General features: G+C 43.5%; 1 protein-coding gene across 1 annotated transcript in view; it reads right to left on the reverse strand.

Moving 5' to 3' along the window:
- The window catches only part of NYAP2 (neuronal tyrosine-phosphorylated phosphoinositide-3-kinase adaptor 2), a 136,172-nt gene that overhangs the window by 15,422 nt on the left and 100,693 nt on the right, over positions 1-20,057 (reverse strand). Inside the window, exons 4-6 of the mRNA XM_035133461.2 lie at positions 14,777-14,989; positions 14,029-14,070; positions 4,810-4,913 (exon numbers count right to left, since the gene is read on the reverse strand). Coding sequence (XP_034989352.2) covers positions 4,810-4,913; positions 14,029-14,070; positions 14,777-14,989 — 359 coding nt within the window. The remainder of the gene's footprint in view (positions 1-4,809; positions 4,914-14,028; positions 14,071-14,776; positions 14,990-20,057) is intronic.

The raw sequence follows: 20,057 nt of genomic DNA on the forward strand, positions 1-20,057 counted from the left end.
GGAAACATCATAGCAGTAGTTTTGATTCAACTCATTTCCTTCCACCTTCCTCCACAACAGGACAACTGTTACTTTTCATGATGCTTCTGTACTTTCCCCTTTGCTGGAATTGCTTTGACTTGATCTAATATTGATGTCGTTCAGTGAATCACCTGACCGTCTTTCTGAGCTGTTCTGATTGCACTAGCAAATATACCAATGGCAGTCAGAAAATAGCAGGGAAAATGGAACTTCCCTCCATTTCCCTTTCATAAAAATAAAGCAAGATATTCACTTAAATAATAGTGTGGATTCCAGCTCCATCTAGTGGCTGTTACAGTGCACAGAGCAATGGAAGAGTATAAACATCCAAGCAATTTCATTTCCAGAGTAAAAACTGGAAATTATGGATAGACAAGGAACAAAACTGCAAGGGCAGATTTCATAGTCACAAACATAATCTGGACTTTGATGCTGTCAAGGAAAAATACATGTAGTTGGTTTGCTGTGCTCATTATAAAGCATTACCAAAATGCACCAGCTTAATTTTAAGACTCTGAGAAGCAAAGAACAAATTTCACAAGCTGACTATTCTCACAGTCAATGCAAGATCAGCTTTTTTGGACCCCTCCCTAGAGATCTTCTTAAAATTAAAACCTATAGCTAGGGAAGAGGGAGAAATTCGATTCACTTCATATGCAAAGTCAGATTTAATAAATTTGCCATTTCTGAAACAACACAAGAGCTGAAAAACAGCAATCGTTCAAAATTCACACTTATCTGAATTTTGCAATGCAGTTCTCCAACCAAAAAATCTGAAATGTGCATAAAAATGAACATAATACTTAAAATAATACACAAATGCATTACAGTATATTAAGAGAAATTGCTTGCAAAAATTAGTTGAAGCTGCATACAGTACAAAAATGTGTTTATCACGAGAAATTTGTACAAAAGTACTGATAAATTTTCATGAGGGTTTTATAGAAGAAAAATCCACAAATTGTGGAGAGCTGATTTTAAGATTGGAAAAATGAGAAACCAAGAAAACAAAAATTGACAGATCCTCCTACTCCCTAGCTGCTACTTATACATGTTCTTTCAGACCTACAAATAGAACTATGAAGGACTGGTGTAGGAAAGTACCGTAGTAATAGTCATTGAGGCAGGGTGAGAAGGAGTGGTGCAGCTTAGCTGGCTGGGGTTACTTCCAGATACCAAAATGGGGAGGGGTTAAGCAATAGGGAAGATGGCACGGGTTGGGTGCAGTGGCTGTCAATCTGATACTCCTTGCCACCTTGCCTGGGTGGTCCCTCTTGGGAATCAAGGGCAACCTTGGCATTGGGAAGTCAGGCTACCAGAACCACCCGACTCCATCCTGCGCCACCAACCACTGATGGGAATAAACCAGACAACTTGGCGAAAATAAGAAAAGAAAGAAACCCACCAGCACCTCACATCTAAAAGAAGAAGTGAGATTTGTTGCCTCAAGTGCCCATCTGACTTGATGAACCTTGATTTAAGGCGATGTGCCATTTGTTGGTCTGCCTCATGCTAAAAAATATGTAGGTCTGTGGGGCTGCTTGTGGGTCGAATCTATCTCAAGATCCTAGTTGCTGGGGTTAGGGATTATTATACCCCCACACTGTGGTTCAACGCTCTGTGCCTGAACTCTGCATTGGGGGGAAAGTCCCATTCATGCCGATGAGAGTTTCCCCCATGTGCACCCTGTGCCATCCCCAAAATTTCCCTGGAGGGATGGGGGAACACCTAGAACAGATTCAGGGGGTATTGGGTGGGAGGAGGGGCGAGTTCCATTGCACAAGCAGAAGTCCTTGAGCTAATGGAACATGTTAGTTGGATGCTGCCCAAGCATTTAGTCAACACACAGAGCTGGTCTTTAGAGGTCAGGCTAGTGCATATCTCCCACTTACATGAAGGCATGCACATGGAGCCTTATAGTCACTATTCCTCAAAGTTAAATGGCATCTGCACAGAGAAAACTGCATTGCCCCACCCATCCACAGGCATTACTCACAGCACCAGGCTTCACTGCTCTGTAATCTTACCAAGTGGCCTGAAAATTCAGAAGTACAAACAAACAGTAGGATACCATCAAATGGCTAGAGCTTTGTGTTCCTTTGACTCCCTTCCATCCAGGTAAGATTTTGCTAGAATCCGGCCAGAATGTGGCCTTTCTTTAGAGTTCCTGCAACATTCTAGCGTCACGGAAGCAAAACAAAAGAGACACGGGGAAGGATTCAAATATTGCCTTCATACTTTGGGTCTGAGAAAAGACGCTAATAACACTTAAGTGAAGTCCCTGTTCCTCCAGTTCCTCAACCCTAAACATGCTGCATGTTTTGGATTGCTGCGCGAGTCATTCTATATTTTAAATCTTGCACTTATGTAAAACACTACTTGATAGGATCTCGACATTCATCTAATAAAGCTAAATATTCATATCTTCTTATCTTTCTTCAAGTTATATACATAGAATGGTTATTCTACTGACTTCTCTGCTGCCTCTGCAGTTGTGAAATCTTTGTAATATATTGTAAGTAGTAATATTTAAACTGGGTGGTTTTTAAACACGATTTATCTATCTATTGACCTACCTACCTACCTACTTTCTCAACATTGCATCCTATTCTCTAATGTGTAAACATGCAGCAAAATAGGTGGCGGAATGCTAAGGTGGTATAATTAGTGCTAAGCTGAAAGTTCAATGGGATGAACTTTCAGCTCAATCTAAATATATATATTTAGTGCATTATTGCCTAATGCACTAGCTTTCTGTTTTAAGCACAATGGAGCATCCAAATGGGAGATGCCCTGTGAAGCAGTGCCAATCACTCGGACATCTCAGCACCTGAGCACCTTTTACTGCTGCATTTGTAAGCTAAGTTTCCAGGGTGGAGCTATGTAGATATGCTTAAGGAGAGAAAACCCTGTCTGCTAACCCAGAAAAAGAGATATCCTTTACTTACTCTAACACAGGCATCCCCAAACTTCGGCCCTCCAGATGTTTTGGACTACAATTCCCATCATCCATGACCACTGGTCCTGTTAGCTACGGATCATGGGAGTTGTAGGCCAAAACATCTGGAGGGCCGCAGTTTGGGGATGCCTGCTCTAACAGTTAGAGCCCAACTGAATTGACTTATTTGCTGACAGAAAGAAGGTTCATTTTCGAGACAATATTGTAGTGAGGGTAAAACCTGCACCAATACCACAGAGAGGATTACAAAACAGCTATGGGGGGAGAGGGAAATCCAAGAACTTAAGTGTCAGCAGCACAGACTGATGTAGTTCCCAACATGTTTTGAGAAAGGAAGAAACAATACATGTTTTTGTTTGTTTGTTTTTATAAAAACTGCTTTGGACAACTTTCCTCTTCCAGTTCACCTAAAGTCTGCTTTGGAACCATCTCTATTTGTGCAGCTGTCTGAGATGTTCTTGTTCTTGGCAGCCAAACATGCGCAGCCCCCCTAGGTGACTTGCCTGTGTGATTGTGGTGGCTCAGGGTCTTGGCGGGACCTTAAGCAGGATACCCTCAGCAGACCCACCTCCTCCTTGGTTCTGTTCCTACGGCCCATTCCGTCACCATTTCCCCCAGGGCCCAACCACCCAAAGGCAGCGTACACAGCAAGCAAAGGATGCTAATTTATCTCCTCCTCCTGGTCCAGCAAACAGGCAGTAAAAACCAGGAGAAGGAGCAGTGGGGCCAGGAGGCTTCTGGGATTAGCAATGGGCCTCCAACAGTAGTGTGGGCCTTGGCTGGTGCCCAATAACACCTAGCGGACAGGAAAACCCATTAGTGAGGGGGTTTGCAGAGAGCACATTGCATTCCCCCCCCCGTTATTCACAATATATGGGACTTCCTTCCATGTATACCAGGCTTCCTCAACCTCGGCCCCCCAGATGTTTTTGGCCTACAACTCCCATGATCCCTAGCTAGCAGGACCAGTGGTAAGGGATGATGGGTATTGTAGTCCCAAACATCTGGAGGGCCGAGGTTGAGGAAGCCTGATGTATATACCCAGCTCATTGCAATGTTTTTGCCAGTTTATAAAAATGCAAGGTATTACTTTATAGTCCCACTACTATTATATAGAAGCAAGAGCTGATGAAGAATGAGCTGCCCCATGCAGAAAACAAAATATTTTGCAGCTTCGCTAAAATGTATGTATATAGACAGAACAATGTATGTGTTTAGACAGACAGATAAATCTATATGACTGCTAATCATGCACCAAGCTCAAAACAGATGCACACATAATTACAATACAAGAAGTCAAAGTTCAAATGGTATATACAAAGTTGGTGAGAAATAAAGTAAAAAAAAAGTTGTACATGAAATATTTAAAAGAAATATATGTTATAAACAGCATCAATTAAATTGATAAATTGTTGATAAAAAAATACACCACAGGACCATTTTTTCCCTAAAAAAAAGAAGACGCTCACAGCATTCAGCTAGTATATAGAGCATGAAAGGTCAGCACATTTATATTACAGAATGAAGCGGAGACAAACAGAGATTTTAAATGAATTAACAGCAAAGAAAGTCTTGACATGATACTGGAGAGGGTAGAATTTCTTTGCTTATAAGAGAGAGAGAGAGAGAGAGAGAGAGAGAGAGAGAGAGAGAGAGAGAGAGAGAGAGAGAGAGAGAGAGAGAGACGCACATATACAGGCATACAAACAGAAATCAAACCAAATCACAGAAGAACAATTTACAGCAACAGATGGCAGACACACAGAGAGGTGAGAAAATTTGGCATGTTGCATCACAGGAAGTCATTCACGATTGGCTAACGATGGTACCTGGCTCGGTTGCAGATCGCTGGCTTGCCTGAGAGGAGTAACGGAGGGAGGAGGCACACCGGATGTGGATGCAGATCGTCCTAATCTGCAGCTTGCTTTCGGCTCTGGAAAGGAAAGGAAACAGGTCAGAGATCAAGTTCTGGAGTCCTTTGTCCAAATCCAGACAGCCATGAAAAAGCATAGTTGTAAAAGCCAGCGGTTTATGATGTTCTCGTTTCTCTTTTGCTCTCTATATTCTGGCAGCGTGGTCTAGCTTGCTGCCCTCCAACGGTTCCCAACTTGTTTTTGTTTTTGAGATTTGCCGCAAAGAAGCCCTTGATTCTCCACCACCAGGGCCTATGGAACAGAACCCACTGTCAACAAAGCACAGCTCAGACATGTGCTTAGCCGGGAGTGGATTTGATCTCCCTCATGTGACTCTGGAAATAGGGATCATGTGCAGGGGGGAGCACACTTGCAAAACAACATCAAACCTATGGTTACGTAAAATACACTCAACAAACACACAAGCATGGACCAAGTTTGTTTCACTTCTGGTGGGTCATATGGGTCACTTTAAGAAAGAAAATTTTGTATCTGTGGATTGCCAACAACCTGTAACTATAATCAATACTGTGTCTGTCCATATAACCCCACATTGCAACAGTTGCTGTTTACTGCAGCTACAACCATACCATAAGATCCATAATCTTGTTACATCAGATATGGTATGTGCAGTTGTTTATAGTATTTATATTATTCTTCCTGTTAAAATGTGTGAAACTACGACATTTTATTTATTTGCATTACTTAGAACTTGTACAACTGATGAAGCCCAGGACGGCGAAACAAGGCCAATATTCTGGAAATCCTTGTCTAGACTCTGTGAAAGGATTCTGTGGAGCTGTAGCAAGCTCCCATGTGGATTTTTTGGATTTTATGAACATACAAAGACACAGGTGGAATAGATACTAGTAAATGTGTGGACCTCGTGAATGAACTGATCGGTGAATGAACTGATCTACTGGGTCTTCTGCTTACTCCATTGAACTTTATGAGTCATTTCCATTGAACTCTATGAGTTATTTGATCAGTATGGCAGCCCACCTGCCTGCTCTAGGCTGAGAGTCAGCTTTGACTAGCTGCTTCTTTGGAGCTCTGAGTAGTCTGCCCCCCCCCATTTTGCGATTGGCCATGTGGTTCCCTCTTTTCCCACACAGTCCATCTCTGGATGTGATTGGGCAGATTGCCTTTCGTCATGGCTGGCAGGAAGTACAAGCAGGAAATTGCAGGTAAGGTGAATTATTGGCCAGCACTTGAGGCCCTTGTGAGGTGCCACCAGAACACCTCTTTGCTGTCTGGCTTGAGCTGGGATACAACTGAATGGTTCTTGGGTCCATTGGCGAAGGATTGACCACAGTGCCTCCTCAGCTCCTCTTTGGGAGTAGGCATTGAAGATCTGGGCCAAGCCAATCAAATAGTTTTGAGCATGTTGTATCATTGTAAAGTGACTGAGGGTGAACTCAATCATCATTTCTCCAGCACTGTGCAGCCTCCCTGGTTGCTCTCACTTCCTGATTTGAAAAAAGCCCTGTGGGAGCAGTTACCACGTGACTTCTCCCCATGGGCTATCATTGATGCTTAGGCATCCAGGAAGGCTGCAGACAGCACACTGCTGGAGAGATTATTTGTAGAATGAACGAAAGGACACTCGCAAATGCTCCCCAACCGCCTCAAAAATAAGGCAAGTGGATAATAAACCCTACACCTCATCCAATAAAATTTCACCCATGTTTTCTTTCCCCTTTGATAATTTTTGAACACAATTCCCTTTCTCATTAATCAACGGAGAATCATTAGGGTAGGGGTGTTTGGCACATCTCTGCTTCTTGTAGGCAACGTGGCCGCCTTTAGTTTTGTTGATGTGAAAAACTGCAAGGTCTTGTCTACCACAGCTTCTGAATTGTTTGTTTCCAGAAAATGGAAATGCTAGCTTTCTCAGTTGGGCACATACATCATCATGGAAGATTATCACATCTTCAGTAGCAAAAAAACACTTTCATCTGGCATCAAAGGAATGGAATGTATCATACTCAGAGAGAATGGTTGTTCCTTTTAAAGAACCTACCTTGCCTTATATTTCTAGCATGGTGTGCCTGTTGCAGCTTTCAGGCTACAATTCAATACACACTCACCTGAGAATAAATCTCATTGCCTGGGTAGTAAGTAGATATGTATTAGATAAGGATTTGATTGCCAGTTTTCTAGTACTAATAATTTCCTGGTAATGCTCCAGCACCTTCCTATGTCCATTATTCTAAGACTCAAAACAAAAAGTGATTGTTATTTATAACCTTTTAAAAACTATTTTCTTTTTAAAAAATTCAAGTAAGAAAATAAAAACAAAATTAAAATAATTCAAATTATTTACTGGCACCTTAGTTAGGAAATAGCCTATTTCCTTTCATGTGAACAATGCCTCTGTATTTATTCCCATTCAAGATCCAAATGCTGCATCTTAAATTGTTTTATGCAATAATGTCATATAGAATTGGAGAATTGGAAGGGACCCTGAGGATCATCTAGTCCAAGAATATGTAGCTCTCCCATACAGTGACTGAACCTGCAACCTTGGCGTTATCAGAATGATAATAATAATAATAATAATAATAATAATAATAATAATAATAATAATATTTGTATGCTGCCTATCTGACTGGGTTGTCCAAGGCACTCTGGGCGGCTCCCAACAGAATAATAAAACACGATAAAACACCATGCTCTAACCAACTGAGCTATGTGTGTGTGTTTCAATGAGTAGGTATAGTTATTAACAAATGCAAAACACTACAGTATAGTTATTAACAAATGCAAAACACTACAGCAAGCGTTTCTGTTCCCTCGGGGTCCCTTCCAACTTTACAGTTCTATGACTATATAGCTTGGTCTCTTCTATATCTCTATCTATCATCTATCTATCTATGTATGTACGTACGTACGTACGTATGTATCTATCTATATCTATCTATCTATCTATCTATCTATCTATCTATCTATCTATCTATCTATCTATCACAACCCTGAGAGGTAGGTTAGGCTGAGAGACCGTGAATGAGACACAGTCATCCAGTGAGCTTCATGGCTGATCAGGGATTTGAACCCTGGTCTCCCAGGTCCTACTCCAGTACTCTAGCCACTACACCACACTGGCTTTCTCTAAAAGAAGGCACAGAGTATTATTACTTTTTAAAATTGAATTTATATACTGCCCTTACCTGGGGGGTCTCAGGGCAGTTCTTAGAATAAAATCAAGATATAAAACCACAAAATACCTAATAAAAACAAAAACAACAACCCAATATCGCCCCTAGTAATAATTTTACTACTTTGCACTTGTTCCCAGTAGAACATCTAATCTCTGTCCAAGTAGGAACAGGGCTGGCCCACCTATGAGGCAGACTGACGCAACTGCCTCAAGCGGCAGAATCCCCTGAGGAAGCGAGAAGCAGTGGCAGCGGCTTCTAGCAGGTTCTTGTGAGAGTTGCATGAAATCTCACCAGAAACCACTTCCCCGTGACTCTGGTGAGCATGCCTTTGATGGAAGGGCAGCAGCGGGAGGGAGTAGCCGCCCCTGGTTAGGAGTGCCACCTGGCAACTAAAGAGACAACTCTTCAATGCCTTGCATTCTTCCCCTCACTGTCACAGGGCACCCAGAAAGTTTGGGGCACCCCCTCCTCCATGCTTAGGATCACCTGAGGCTTATCGGATGATGGAAGGTGGCAGTGCTGTGAGCAGCACCACAAGCAGGGATGGAGGAAGCGAGTTCGGTGGGGGCCGGTTGCCCTCTCTGTCTTTGCTGGGGGGGGTGAGATTTGGTGTGCACCTGCCCACAACTCCCAAGCCTACCCTGAGCTGATGGGGAAAGGTGGATCTGTGTTGCTTTTATTCCCCCCCTTCCCTTTTTATTTTGACAGCTGGGGGAGGCTTGGAAGTCGGGGTGGGCAGTGCGCCAAATGTCAGCCATCGGTGGCCCGCTCCACCCTGGCTTCAGGGTGTGCACACCACTCTGTGCACCAGAGCGGCTATCCCACACCTGGGAGGGCACCCTCTGTGCCCCGCCCCCCCTTGGGAGTGCGCCCCCCCTTGGGCAGCACGGGCATATGCTCTGCTGCTGAACACCAGCAGCCCCAGGCGACTTGAGCTCAGCCACCATTTTAATTTCCCACAATGCCTCAAGGATGCTGTGTTCGGTCCATTGTGGGGGATTACTACAGGGGCTAGACTCAGCCACACAGCTCTATTCAGACTGCTGCACCAGATTCTTTCTTTTTTTAAATGGAGGGCCCAAGGTAGGCACTGGCGGTTGGCCCTCCTGGAAACCTGGCAGCTACCCAAGGATTCCAGGTGCTAATTTCAGCCCTGTACATTGGGGTGGGGGTGGGGTGGGAGGAAGAGGATTTCAACCCAGATTCTTGTCCAATAAGCCCTAAAGTCTAGGCCAGGAGTATCAGCCATAAAATCTGCAGAAGATGACATGATGACTTTAATTGTATACTCATCACACATTTCTGGGTAGACTCTTTCAGGAAAGGCAGCAGACCCTGGTTAATTTGCTGGCAAAATGGCAAAGGAAGTTAGTAAAGTGGTTTTCCTCCTGCTGAATCAAAAGAAGAAGACTACAGAATTTGCTATTCCCCTTGCATTAGATGGAGGTGAACGAAGGCAAATGTCTCGAGCATCCTTTTTGTCAACATTTAGACCTTAATATCTAAGATTAATAATGTATTAGCATCATTCCTCTCTAATCCTAAGCACCTTCACTAAGCGCACAACTGTTTTACTTGCAAATCGTTTTCGCCTGACTTCTAAATGATCTGGCCAAGTGCCAACTTTGCAATGTTTAAGAAATGAAAAATAAAACTGCAAGTAAACAGTACAGTGTGGGACAGCATCTTAAAATGGAGCGCAGTGCATCTTAGCAGCAGTAGGTGGCAGTGCAAAATGCCTTATATCCCAAGCAGGCAGCAAGCTTCTGGAAAATGCTGTTTGAAGCATCCACAATTGAGTTCCTTGAAGCCTCCCATTTTGCCGACCCCCTGTGGTTTTCCACTGAAACAGCAATGGCATGTTTTTGTGGCTGCAGTGTTTCTTTCTCGTCGTTTTTTTTTTTTTAAAAAAAAATCACTGACAGCTATTCCTCTAAAAAGCCTCCTGATAGCAGAGACCTGAAATGAAACGTCCCTGAGAAACTATCTAAGAGACGAGGTGATGACACATAGCAATGAAACACAGCAGCGAACGCAGCGCCCAAGGTCACCTTAATATTTACAAACTCAGAGGGGAAATAGCCTAGTTTCAAAGGTACAGCATCCCAGCACATGGGCTATAATGACACAGGCTGGGAGCAATTGAAACTAATTGAATGGCGCCACGCAGTATCAGAAGTGGAAGTCGGCAAGAGGGGGGATCAGGTGAACCAGATCTGATGCTGCGGGAATGCACAGCTGTGCCTCCACATGAAAGGGGACTTGGAAGGGAGGATGGCCGCCTGCCCTCCGCTTTCACGCTGAAGATAACAAGAGGACCAGTGTGAAGGCTCTACGTCCCGCTGTGCAACACCAGAACCAGCTGGGTCCTGCTGAGCTGTTAGGCGGCTCAGCTGCACGGATCCTGCTGTCTGCCGATGCAGCAGGCAAGGGGAGCTGCACAGAGCCAGAATTGCTGCTTGCACTTCAGCTCAAGTAAGAGTGAGGAAGCTGAGGCCTTCAGGCCTCTCTGTCCAGGCCTTGGGAATCTCCCCAGTCCACATACCCTCACCAACGCTGCTCCACATCCTCCTTGAGTGTTTTTGCCTGGTTGGGGCATGTGCTGTGATCATGCCTCCTGCTGGCCTGGATGGAAGATGGTGTATAGAGCCATCTTCCTTTTGTGGGGTTGCTCTTCATACTTTTTCCTAGGGCCGCATCCACCTTTGGGAATGTGAGGCTGAACAGTGTTTCCATCCCTGAGCCACAGCTCTGAGCTACCCCTCATATATATTATGGGTAGGTATTTTCTCCTACACAGGAAATCAGCCCTGTGTGCTCACTGGAAGGACAGATCATGAAGCTGAGGCTCCAATACTTTGGCCATCTCATGAGAAGAGAAGACTCCCTGGAAAAGACCCTGATGTTGGGAAAGATTGAGGGCACTAGGAGAAGGGGACGACAGAGGACAAGATGGTTGGACAGTGTTCTCGAAGCTACGAATATGAGTTTGACCAAACTGTGGGAGGCAGTGGAAGACAGGAGTGCCTGGCATGCTCTGGTCCATGGGGCCACGAAGAGTCGGACACGACTAAACGACTAAAAAACAACAATTTTCTCCTACTTTTTTAAATTGCAGAGTCATCCGATCCTCAAAACTAATATTACACAACACATCTCCTTCTATGCTTAGTAGAGATAAGCCATCCAGCCTTCCTTGTTGCATAGTTCTGTTGGGATTTTAATATATATATATGTACTTCAACTGAGAAAATGAACACTCAGCTGAGCAACTGGAGACCATTAATGTTAAAAATCTAGGAATGGAATGGAAAATTTCTGTGGTGCCCCACTTCCCTCGATGCCCTTGGCATGTACTTGTTTTGCTTAATGGGTAAACCAGCCCTGCCTGACAGTCACTCCGACCATGCCCCTAAACTCCTACTACAGCTTTGCTCCACATGCAACTGTGCCAAGCTAGCACTTGGGCCAGCATCACTGTAGTGTCCCATAGGTTTGAGAAGGATACTGACCATGTGAAGATACCTTACATTGAGTCTGCCCTAATACCAGGAAGCCAGCAGGAGTTGTTCGACAGTGGAATTTCTCTCCTTCTTTGGAGGTCTTTAAGCAGAGGCTTTACAACCATCTGTCAGGAATGCTTTGATGGTGTTTCCTGCTTGGCAGGGGGTTGGACTGGGTGGCCCTTGTGGTCTCTTCCAACTCTATGATTCTATTATTCTAAGATAACTTCAAAAGTTGCCTTTATTGGTCAGCAACAGAGGAACAGCTCAGCAGAGCAACTAAGACTTTTTAGCAGGTAAGACTAAGATTCCAGCTACCGTAGTTTCCAATTAATTATGGAAGGAACCACCCCCAGGGAGGAGTGCAGTCACACTACAGTGACCAAAGAAGGAAACCCTAGTATGCATTAACTACACACTCTAATAGGAAGTAAACTTTGCACTCGTTGTATGTAAGGAGCAGGGGCTCTGGAGAGATGCAAATGTATTACTTTACACCGGATCCCCTCAACAATGAGCCACAATCTATTTCCTCCCTGTAACTCGTGGACAGGACAATGTCTCCATAGCACACTGCAAACTGCTACCCAAGATCTTGAAAAGTGCGGCTTCTTCGGCGACACATGTACACTTGAGGACACATTTTAACAATCTGATTCTGAGAACAGTCTCGAAAGCTGGTCTACATGGGATTACACCCCCCCCCCCCCGAATCCACGCACATAAAAAAAAAAGCTTGTTATAAAACAGAAACGTTTTCTGGAAGTGTTGCAAAATATTGTGATTTGATTGGCTTTTGACATCTGGGGTTAGCTAAATAAGGGGCAATTTTAATACTGATCCCAACCCACTATGATCAGCTGTGCTATGGGTTTATTTGCAAAATTAAGGATGCAAATTTCATTTCAGGTGTGCTGTCTAAATGCCTACAGAAATTCCACCGTGTTTCAGCTTTATATCATTTTGTTCACCATCTCAAGTCATTAACAGATCACTTTGCCTGCATGAGTTTCAAAACTCCAGCCATTTGTGATAACTGTAGATAATACAGCTATGTTACTTTTCTCTTGATCACTTCTCCATACTTTAGAGGCATGTGTTGCAAAATGCGTCCACTGTATTTTCCTTTCTTTGGATAACAGCACCACACTCTGTATCTGAAACAGATAAGACTGCAAGCAATTCTAAATTCTAATCTCTGTGCTTTATAATTATAACACATTCTAGCCCAGAGTTAGGTACGCTTTACTCTGGGCTGGAATATGCCAGAACTATAAAACACTGAGATTAGAATTTAAAATTGCTTCCACATGGAAAGCAATCTGCTTCACTCTTAGTTGGATTTAGCGTGTCCACTTACACAACACCAACAAAGAGGAACTTCACCAACAAAATAGAGGACAAGGAAGGACATTGATATAATAATAATAATAATAATAATAATAATAATAATAATAATAATAATAATTGCATATACTGATTTATGTGTATATGTATACGTGCAAACTTAGAAAGAAGTTTTAGAATGTAAATAGAAATGCAATACATCTCGCCATTGTGGGGAAGACTATGACCAGGTGACCTGTGTGCTTGTTCATTCTGCTGTTTTGGTTCTAACTGCTGAAGCAGATTTGTAGGGTGGGGTGGTCCAGCTGCTAAACTAGTTAGGTCACTGTTGTTTACTGGGAGGGAAACGGGGCAAGGTGCCAGGGAGCGTTGCGTGGATTTGTCTGGTCTACTTTAAAAAGAAAGAACCATGAGAAGGGACAGCAGCAGTGACCCACCTGCAGAGAAGATAGCATGCTGGCTTTATCCCAGCCAGTTAGCTGCTTCTGACTAACTCTCGATGGGCAACTTCAAGGCTGCTACTGTCCCTTCTTGTGGTTCTTTTTTTAAAAAAAAGCAGACCAGACAAATCCCTGGAGGGTAAGGCTATCAATGGTTAGCTAACCCTGACGGATATGTTCTGTCTCCAGTCTGATTCTGAATACCACCTGCTGGAAAGAGCAGGAAGCGAGAGTGAAGTTGTGCTCAGATCTCTCGGGCAGTTTCCCCATAGGTATCTGGTTGGTTACTGTGAGAACAGGATGCTGGACTAGATGGGCCACTGGCCTGATCCTGAAGGCTCGTCCTTTGTTCTTCCATTCTTGCTTCGGAGTACAGTCCTCTGTAAAGTGTGACACATGACCACCCTATCTGGAATGTAACTGGCTGACTTTAAAACTTCAGCACACTTGCAACTTCCTAAAGTCATTTGGTTTGCATTCTGCTATTGCAACTTTCTTGTGTGAGGCGGGCTTACAACGGTGGTGGGCTGGGAGGAAAGCTTAGACACACTCAGCAATAGAACTGATACACAATGTAAGAAACACGCTTACCTGTTGCTGGACCAGTTTCCATTATTGAGTGTGTGTAAGCTTTCAGTCTTCTAATTTAGGTAGAAGTCACTTTAGCAAGATGCATCACCTTACCTATTTTGTCTCTGGTGTTCTGGGACCAGCACAGGAGTAGCACTATATAACAAACAAAAGAAGTTGTTCAACACAGCAGGAATAGCCTTACCTATTTTGCTTCTCTTTCTATGGGACCAAACCACTGTCGCATTCTCACGCCCTGATGTAGGAGAGTCCTGATAAGCCAGAAAAGCTCGCTGATCTTGGATCAATGAAGCTAATAGCATGCCACCTTGGATTCTCACATAAGGACAATGTGAAACGTCCAAGGCGAGAGCTCAAACTCCCCCCCCCCCTTCAAAAGCCTGGCTTCCTTTGGCATGGGAGAAAACAAGAAGTCCCATGATCCCCAGTAGGAAATAGTGCTTCTTGCATCATATCCACTTAAGGAGAGTCCTTGCAGGGATTCTCACCCTCTCAACTGGACCCCTTTTGCATTCCTACAAAATGCTCAAAAGATCTGGTTGTTTTTTTGGGGATCCTGGAGGGGCTCACATGTCATTAATCTCTCATTAACTAGTACTTTCCAAAGAGCTAGGTATTGTGCTAGGCCAGGCATCCCCAAACTGCGGCCCTCCAGATGTTTTGGCCTACAACTTCCATGATCCCTAGCTAAGAGGACCAGTGGTCAGGGATGATGGGAATTGTAGTCCAAAACATCTGGAGGGCCGAAGTTTGGGGATGCCTGTGCTAGGCAGCGCAAAGCTTCTGATCTAGAAACTCAGCCCTTGCATATTTATTAATTTTCTTCTGTACTCACACTTACCTGAGCTATTATTTCCTGCCAACATGGTTGGACTAACAGAAGACCTTCCGAGTCTGCTAGACACAAGCGGGGGTCCTGGTGTGCCATCCCATTCCTGAGCTTTGATTGGCTCTCTGGAGGAAGATGCCCCATGGTGACCTCCTCTCTCTTTGTTTTCCAGCTTTGGTAGTGGCTCAGTGCTGTGGCTCCTGATCTTCAGCTCATCTAATGGTTCTGCAGAAGAAGGAAAGGTCACAATCCATTATACCATGCAAATTGATTCCACCCATACGCCGATGCTCTTTCCCCCCCAGTTTAGTAATCAGCTAATTGAGCTCCACTGTAAATGCATGCCATAATCAATAGAGGACCACAATAAACGGACTTTATTAAAATTATAGCGGTAATTGAAGTTTGCATCAGGATAGCAGGGAACATTCAGAATACAGACAGAAATGCTACGTGCAGGATTAGAAGGTTGCATTAAATGTATTTCCTGAAATCTTAGATAATATAAAAGCTTTTGTGTGTTTTGTTACTGATGCTTATTCCATAGGGAGAACTCCTGTTTTCGTTTTCTTGAAAGTATGGTCAAAATTCAGCTTGGATGTGCTTAACCAATGGGCCTAGTACTACCTAATCATGCCGGATTGTGACTAATCTTGTCTGCTTAATGCAAGAGTTGCCCGTGCAATTCCAGTGGGTATTATTGTGCTTGTCAGTACCTCTTATAAAAGTATATATCTCCCCAAAAATCCCCATTCCACGAGAGACAGTTCCTGCTCACTCCCTGTTTGCACTGGTTCAGCCTCTCCTGCCCTATCACACTGGATACACTAGGACTGGACACACACCTTCCCTTGCATTCTAAAGTTAGGAAAGGTGAAAAGAGCTTTTCTCTGTGAGTGTGGACAGTGGTGGATGATGTAGGTGAATTCTTTCCATGGGGGTGGGGGATGATGAGGGCATGCAAATGCCACCTTCATGCTCTCCAACATCTTGCCGATCAAAATTGGGACACTCAATTTTCAGTCCCGAGCTCTTGTGAGAACCAGCTGACTCGTGCAAGAGCAGGAGACAAAAAAATGAGCATCTTTTGGTCCAGCGCTCTGGCGCAAGCAAGCTGACTTGCACCGGAGCTAAAGACAGGGCATTCAAGGATCCAGTCAGAAGTTGGGGTGGCTTCTGTAATTCTGGGGTGTCCCACTCAAATTGGGACAGTTGAGCAATATGTGTCTTGTGCTCCTGGTCTCTTTTTGTGCTTTTTGTGTAGAAGCCCTTTTGCATCTGATTGGCATCCATGGCACTTCCTCAAAATTCCAAATGTGCCCACTGGCCCCCAAAGGCTGGCCATTCCTGTCTTAATATTATTCCTTTCAGAGCTTTCCATGCGAGAACATGGTCTTAGTCAAGGGTCATCAATGTGGTGTCCTTCAGCTGTTGTTGAGCTACAGTTCCCATCATCACCAACTGTTTTGTTCTGTTTTAATCTGGTTTTAATCTAGTGTTGTTGTTGTTTTTTGGAGATTTCACGGAACACCAGTGTTGTATTTTTATGTAAATGCTCAAGAGATTTCGGTTATTTAAAACAATTTATAGCACTTAATATAAATAAGCAACCCAATTCTACTCCTTGTCCAGTTCCTTTTAAGCTTAATATATTAGTATTTGCATAAACATTATGCATTTCTGTTTCACCCGTCCTCCCAAAGGAAACCAGGGCAGTTATGCAACATCAGAAAAAAATATTTACAATAATTAAAAATCTAAAACTGCATCTCTAAAAGATGAAAACATAACAAATAACAACAGTTGGCTGAAAAACATTAGCCAATATCACTATCTCTATTTAGTGGCAAAATGTGCGGAACATTGTGCTTTAGGGGAGGAAATCACTTGGCACATTAGATTCTTGGCTGGAAAAGCTAAACTGGACTTACTTAGATATTATGTGGATAAACCACAGAGAAATATAGAATCAGAAAATTGTGGAGTTGGAAGGGACCATGAGGGTCATCTAGTCCAACCCCCTGCAATCTTCTGCCCAATTCAAGATTCAAACCCACGACCCTGAGATTAAGAGTTTCATGCTTTACCAATTGAGCTATCTTGTGGGTTCTTTTCCCACTGTATGTTGGGGCTTCATCTTGCATGTCAGTAATGAACAATCGCACCAGTCTCTTACGTCAACCTTACCATACATATGGAAAATATAATTTTTGAGCTGCATGCCTTTTCAACTCCTTATTGATTTTGCTACAAAAATATTGTGATTAATTTATGTAATCTATGGTATACCTGATATGTTTTTTTTCCTGTGGGGTGCTTCATCCTGATCCTATCTGATTTGACCTTTTAAAAATCTTTTTTTTTTGGTACTGTTTTGCATTATTTTCATAAAAATCACAATTAAAAGTATTACACCAAAAGCAGGAATTCCCTGGCAGTCCATGTCCTCGGAGCCATGGCCTCCTCTAATGAATGATGTACCATACCACTTTAAATGGTCATAGCTTCCCCCCAAGAATCCTGGGAGCTGTCATTTGTTAAGGGTCCTGAGAGTTGTTTGGAGAATCCTATCCAACCTCGTAAGGCTACAATAACCACAGTGGTTTAACAGCCAGTCTCTCTCCCCAGGAAACTCTGAACATTGTAGCTCCATGAGAAGCACAGGACTTTCTTAAGCTACTAAGAACACTCAGCACCCTTAACAAACTATACTTCCCAGGATGTGGGTGTGAGGAGTAACAAGTAACCAAAGGGTTAACTGTGTACTGTCCACCTGACCACTGAGGAAGATATCATGTTACAGAATGTACTGGAAGTGTTTCTTTGTGTAACAGTTGGTTTCGATTCTGCCTGGGAGACGGTCGCAAAATGTCTGCGAGCTCACCAGGTCGTTTGTTGTTTTCTCTGTAAAATAAACTTCAGTAGTTATTAGAACACCTTGGACTCTGTGTGTTCTTAAGAGGCTTTTTATCCAACGGCTATACAAGCTACCGCTGTGCGTGAGAAGGGAAAAGGAGAACTCTGCTATATTTTACTGCCAAGCCCGGGTCCACGGAGCAGAGACGCTAGAGAAAGCGTGCCGGGCGGCATTTAGTGGCTCCTAATTGAGTCATAAATAACTCAAAGGAGTCCTATATTTGTCACAGTGGGAAACCACAACTGACTAAAGGGTAGGGCGGTTCATAAAAAAATATTTTTTTGGAAAATGCCTGCTCCAAAGGTCTTATCTTACTACACTAGGGGTTATATAGCTATATCTGAAATTTCATGCATATCAGTTAATATCTTGACCCTCCTCCATGAAAAAAGCTGTTTTGCAATTGGTACCTGACATTTGGAGACATGGTAGCCCCTCAAGGGGGGGGGGTTATTCCTACAAATCTTCATATTTGCTGAGACCCTACCTGCCCGCGGACTGTCTCGCCAGAGTGGTGAATGCTCTAGTTATCTCTCACTTGGACTACTGCAATGCGCTCTACATGGGGCTATCTTTGAAGCTGACCTGGAAACTACTACTAATCCAGAATGCGGCAGCTAGACTGGTGACTGGGAGTGGCTGCCGAGACCACATAACACCAGTATTGAAGGACCTACATTGGCTCCCAGTAGGTTTCTGAGCACAATTGAAAGTGTTGGTGCTGACCTTTAAAGCCCTAAACGGCCTCGGTCCAGTATACCTGAAGGAGCGTCTCCACCCCATCGTTCTGCCCGGACACCGAGGTCCAGCACCGAGGGCTTTCTGGTGGTTCCCTCATTGTGAGAAGCCAAGTTACAGGGAACCAGGCAGAGGGCCTTCACGGTAGTGGCACCCGCCCTGTGGAACACCCTCCCATCAGATGTCAAAGAGAAAAACAACTACCAGATTTTTAGATGACATCTGAAATCAGCCCTGTTTAGGGAGGCTTTTAATGTTTAATAGATTATTGTATTTTATTTTTCTGTTGGAAACCACCCAGAGTGGCTGGGGAAACCCAGCCAGATGGGCGGGGTATAAGTAATAAATTAATATTAATTAATTAATAATATAGGTAGGCCCAGCAGTATTTTCCCCCCGCTAGCCACTATCTCATGATCTCATGCTTCCTGGTTGATCACCTAAGCCTCTTGAGGATTGGAAACTGAGAGCTAGCTGGGGTGTTCCAAGAGCTAGCTGAACTTCCCAAGGTCCCTGGCCAACACTGTAACCACTACACCATAGTGGCTTTCAACAGGAACTATTGGAAGGGACAGCATGGCTGGGAGTAGAAGGAACAGCATGGCACGTGGGTAGAAAGAGGGCAAGGGAGTGAGATCTGCGGTGCAAAATAAGAGGCAATGCAAAACTGGCCCTTATCCAGGTGACAAGTAATTTCTGCTTTCCATTACAAGCCATTTGGCCTGCTATCCAGAGCACTTCTCCAATACTCCATCAGAACCCTTTCATTAAAATGTTGCATGTCGAAAACACATCCTCGGTAGTGTTAACCAATTCTGTTAATCAATTCTTGAGACCATTCTTGTACACAAAAATCTGTTTGCAGTTGACAGGTCAGTTAATATATTTACATGGCAAGCTTCATTTTTGTGGTTATCTAAAAACTAATAAAGCTAAAAGAAATGAAACAGTCTGGATCAGTCTGCCATCTCACACGGTCCATTCTTTGCCTAAAGAACATTGTTATTGGATGATATTTATCAGCAACACAAAAGCACAACTTTTAAAACATTGCTATTTTCCAAACCCTGTAAGGAGGAGGGGGGAAACATAAACCAAGGGAAATTACATTTTCAGAGAGCATCATTCAGGAGACCTTTCCATTGTCTGGACATGCAGTGGTGAACTTTTCCCCCGAATTTAATATTCTTTGATGAATATGAAAACATAATTTGGTGTACCCGCTCTATGAAATCTCCCACAACATCTGAAGCAAAGGTTGCCTTCTTTTCTGTGGTCCAATTCATCACACCTCTGCAAACAAATTGGGGCTGTGCTTGCCACACATATCAGCACAGATAAAGTTTTGTGAGTAATAATAAAGTTTCAGCTCAGCTGAAGCAACTAGAGCAGTACAAATTATATCACATCAGAGCAAATTCCACCATTGCAGCTCTTCTGGTGCAAAGCACTTTGATGCATGTAATGGCACTTCCTCTACAACAACAACAACAACAATAATAATAATAATTTATTATTTATACCCCGCCCATCTGGCCGGGTTCCCCCAGCCACTCTGGGCGGCTTCCAACAAAATATTGAAATTAAGAAATCCATCAAACATTAAAAGCTTCCCTAAACAGGGCTGCCTTAAGATGC

This window comes from Zootoca vivipara, chromosome 5 (genome assembly GCF_963506605.1).
Source record: "Zootoca vivipara chromosome 5, rZooViv1.1, whole genome shotgun sequence".
Classification (NCBI taxonomy): domain Eukaryota; kingdom Metazoa; phylum Chordata; class Lepidosauria; order Squamata; family Lacertidae; genus Zootoca; species Zootoca vivipara.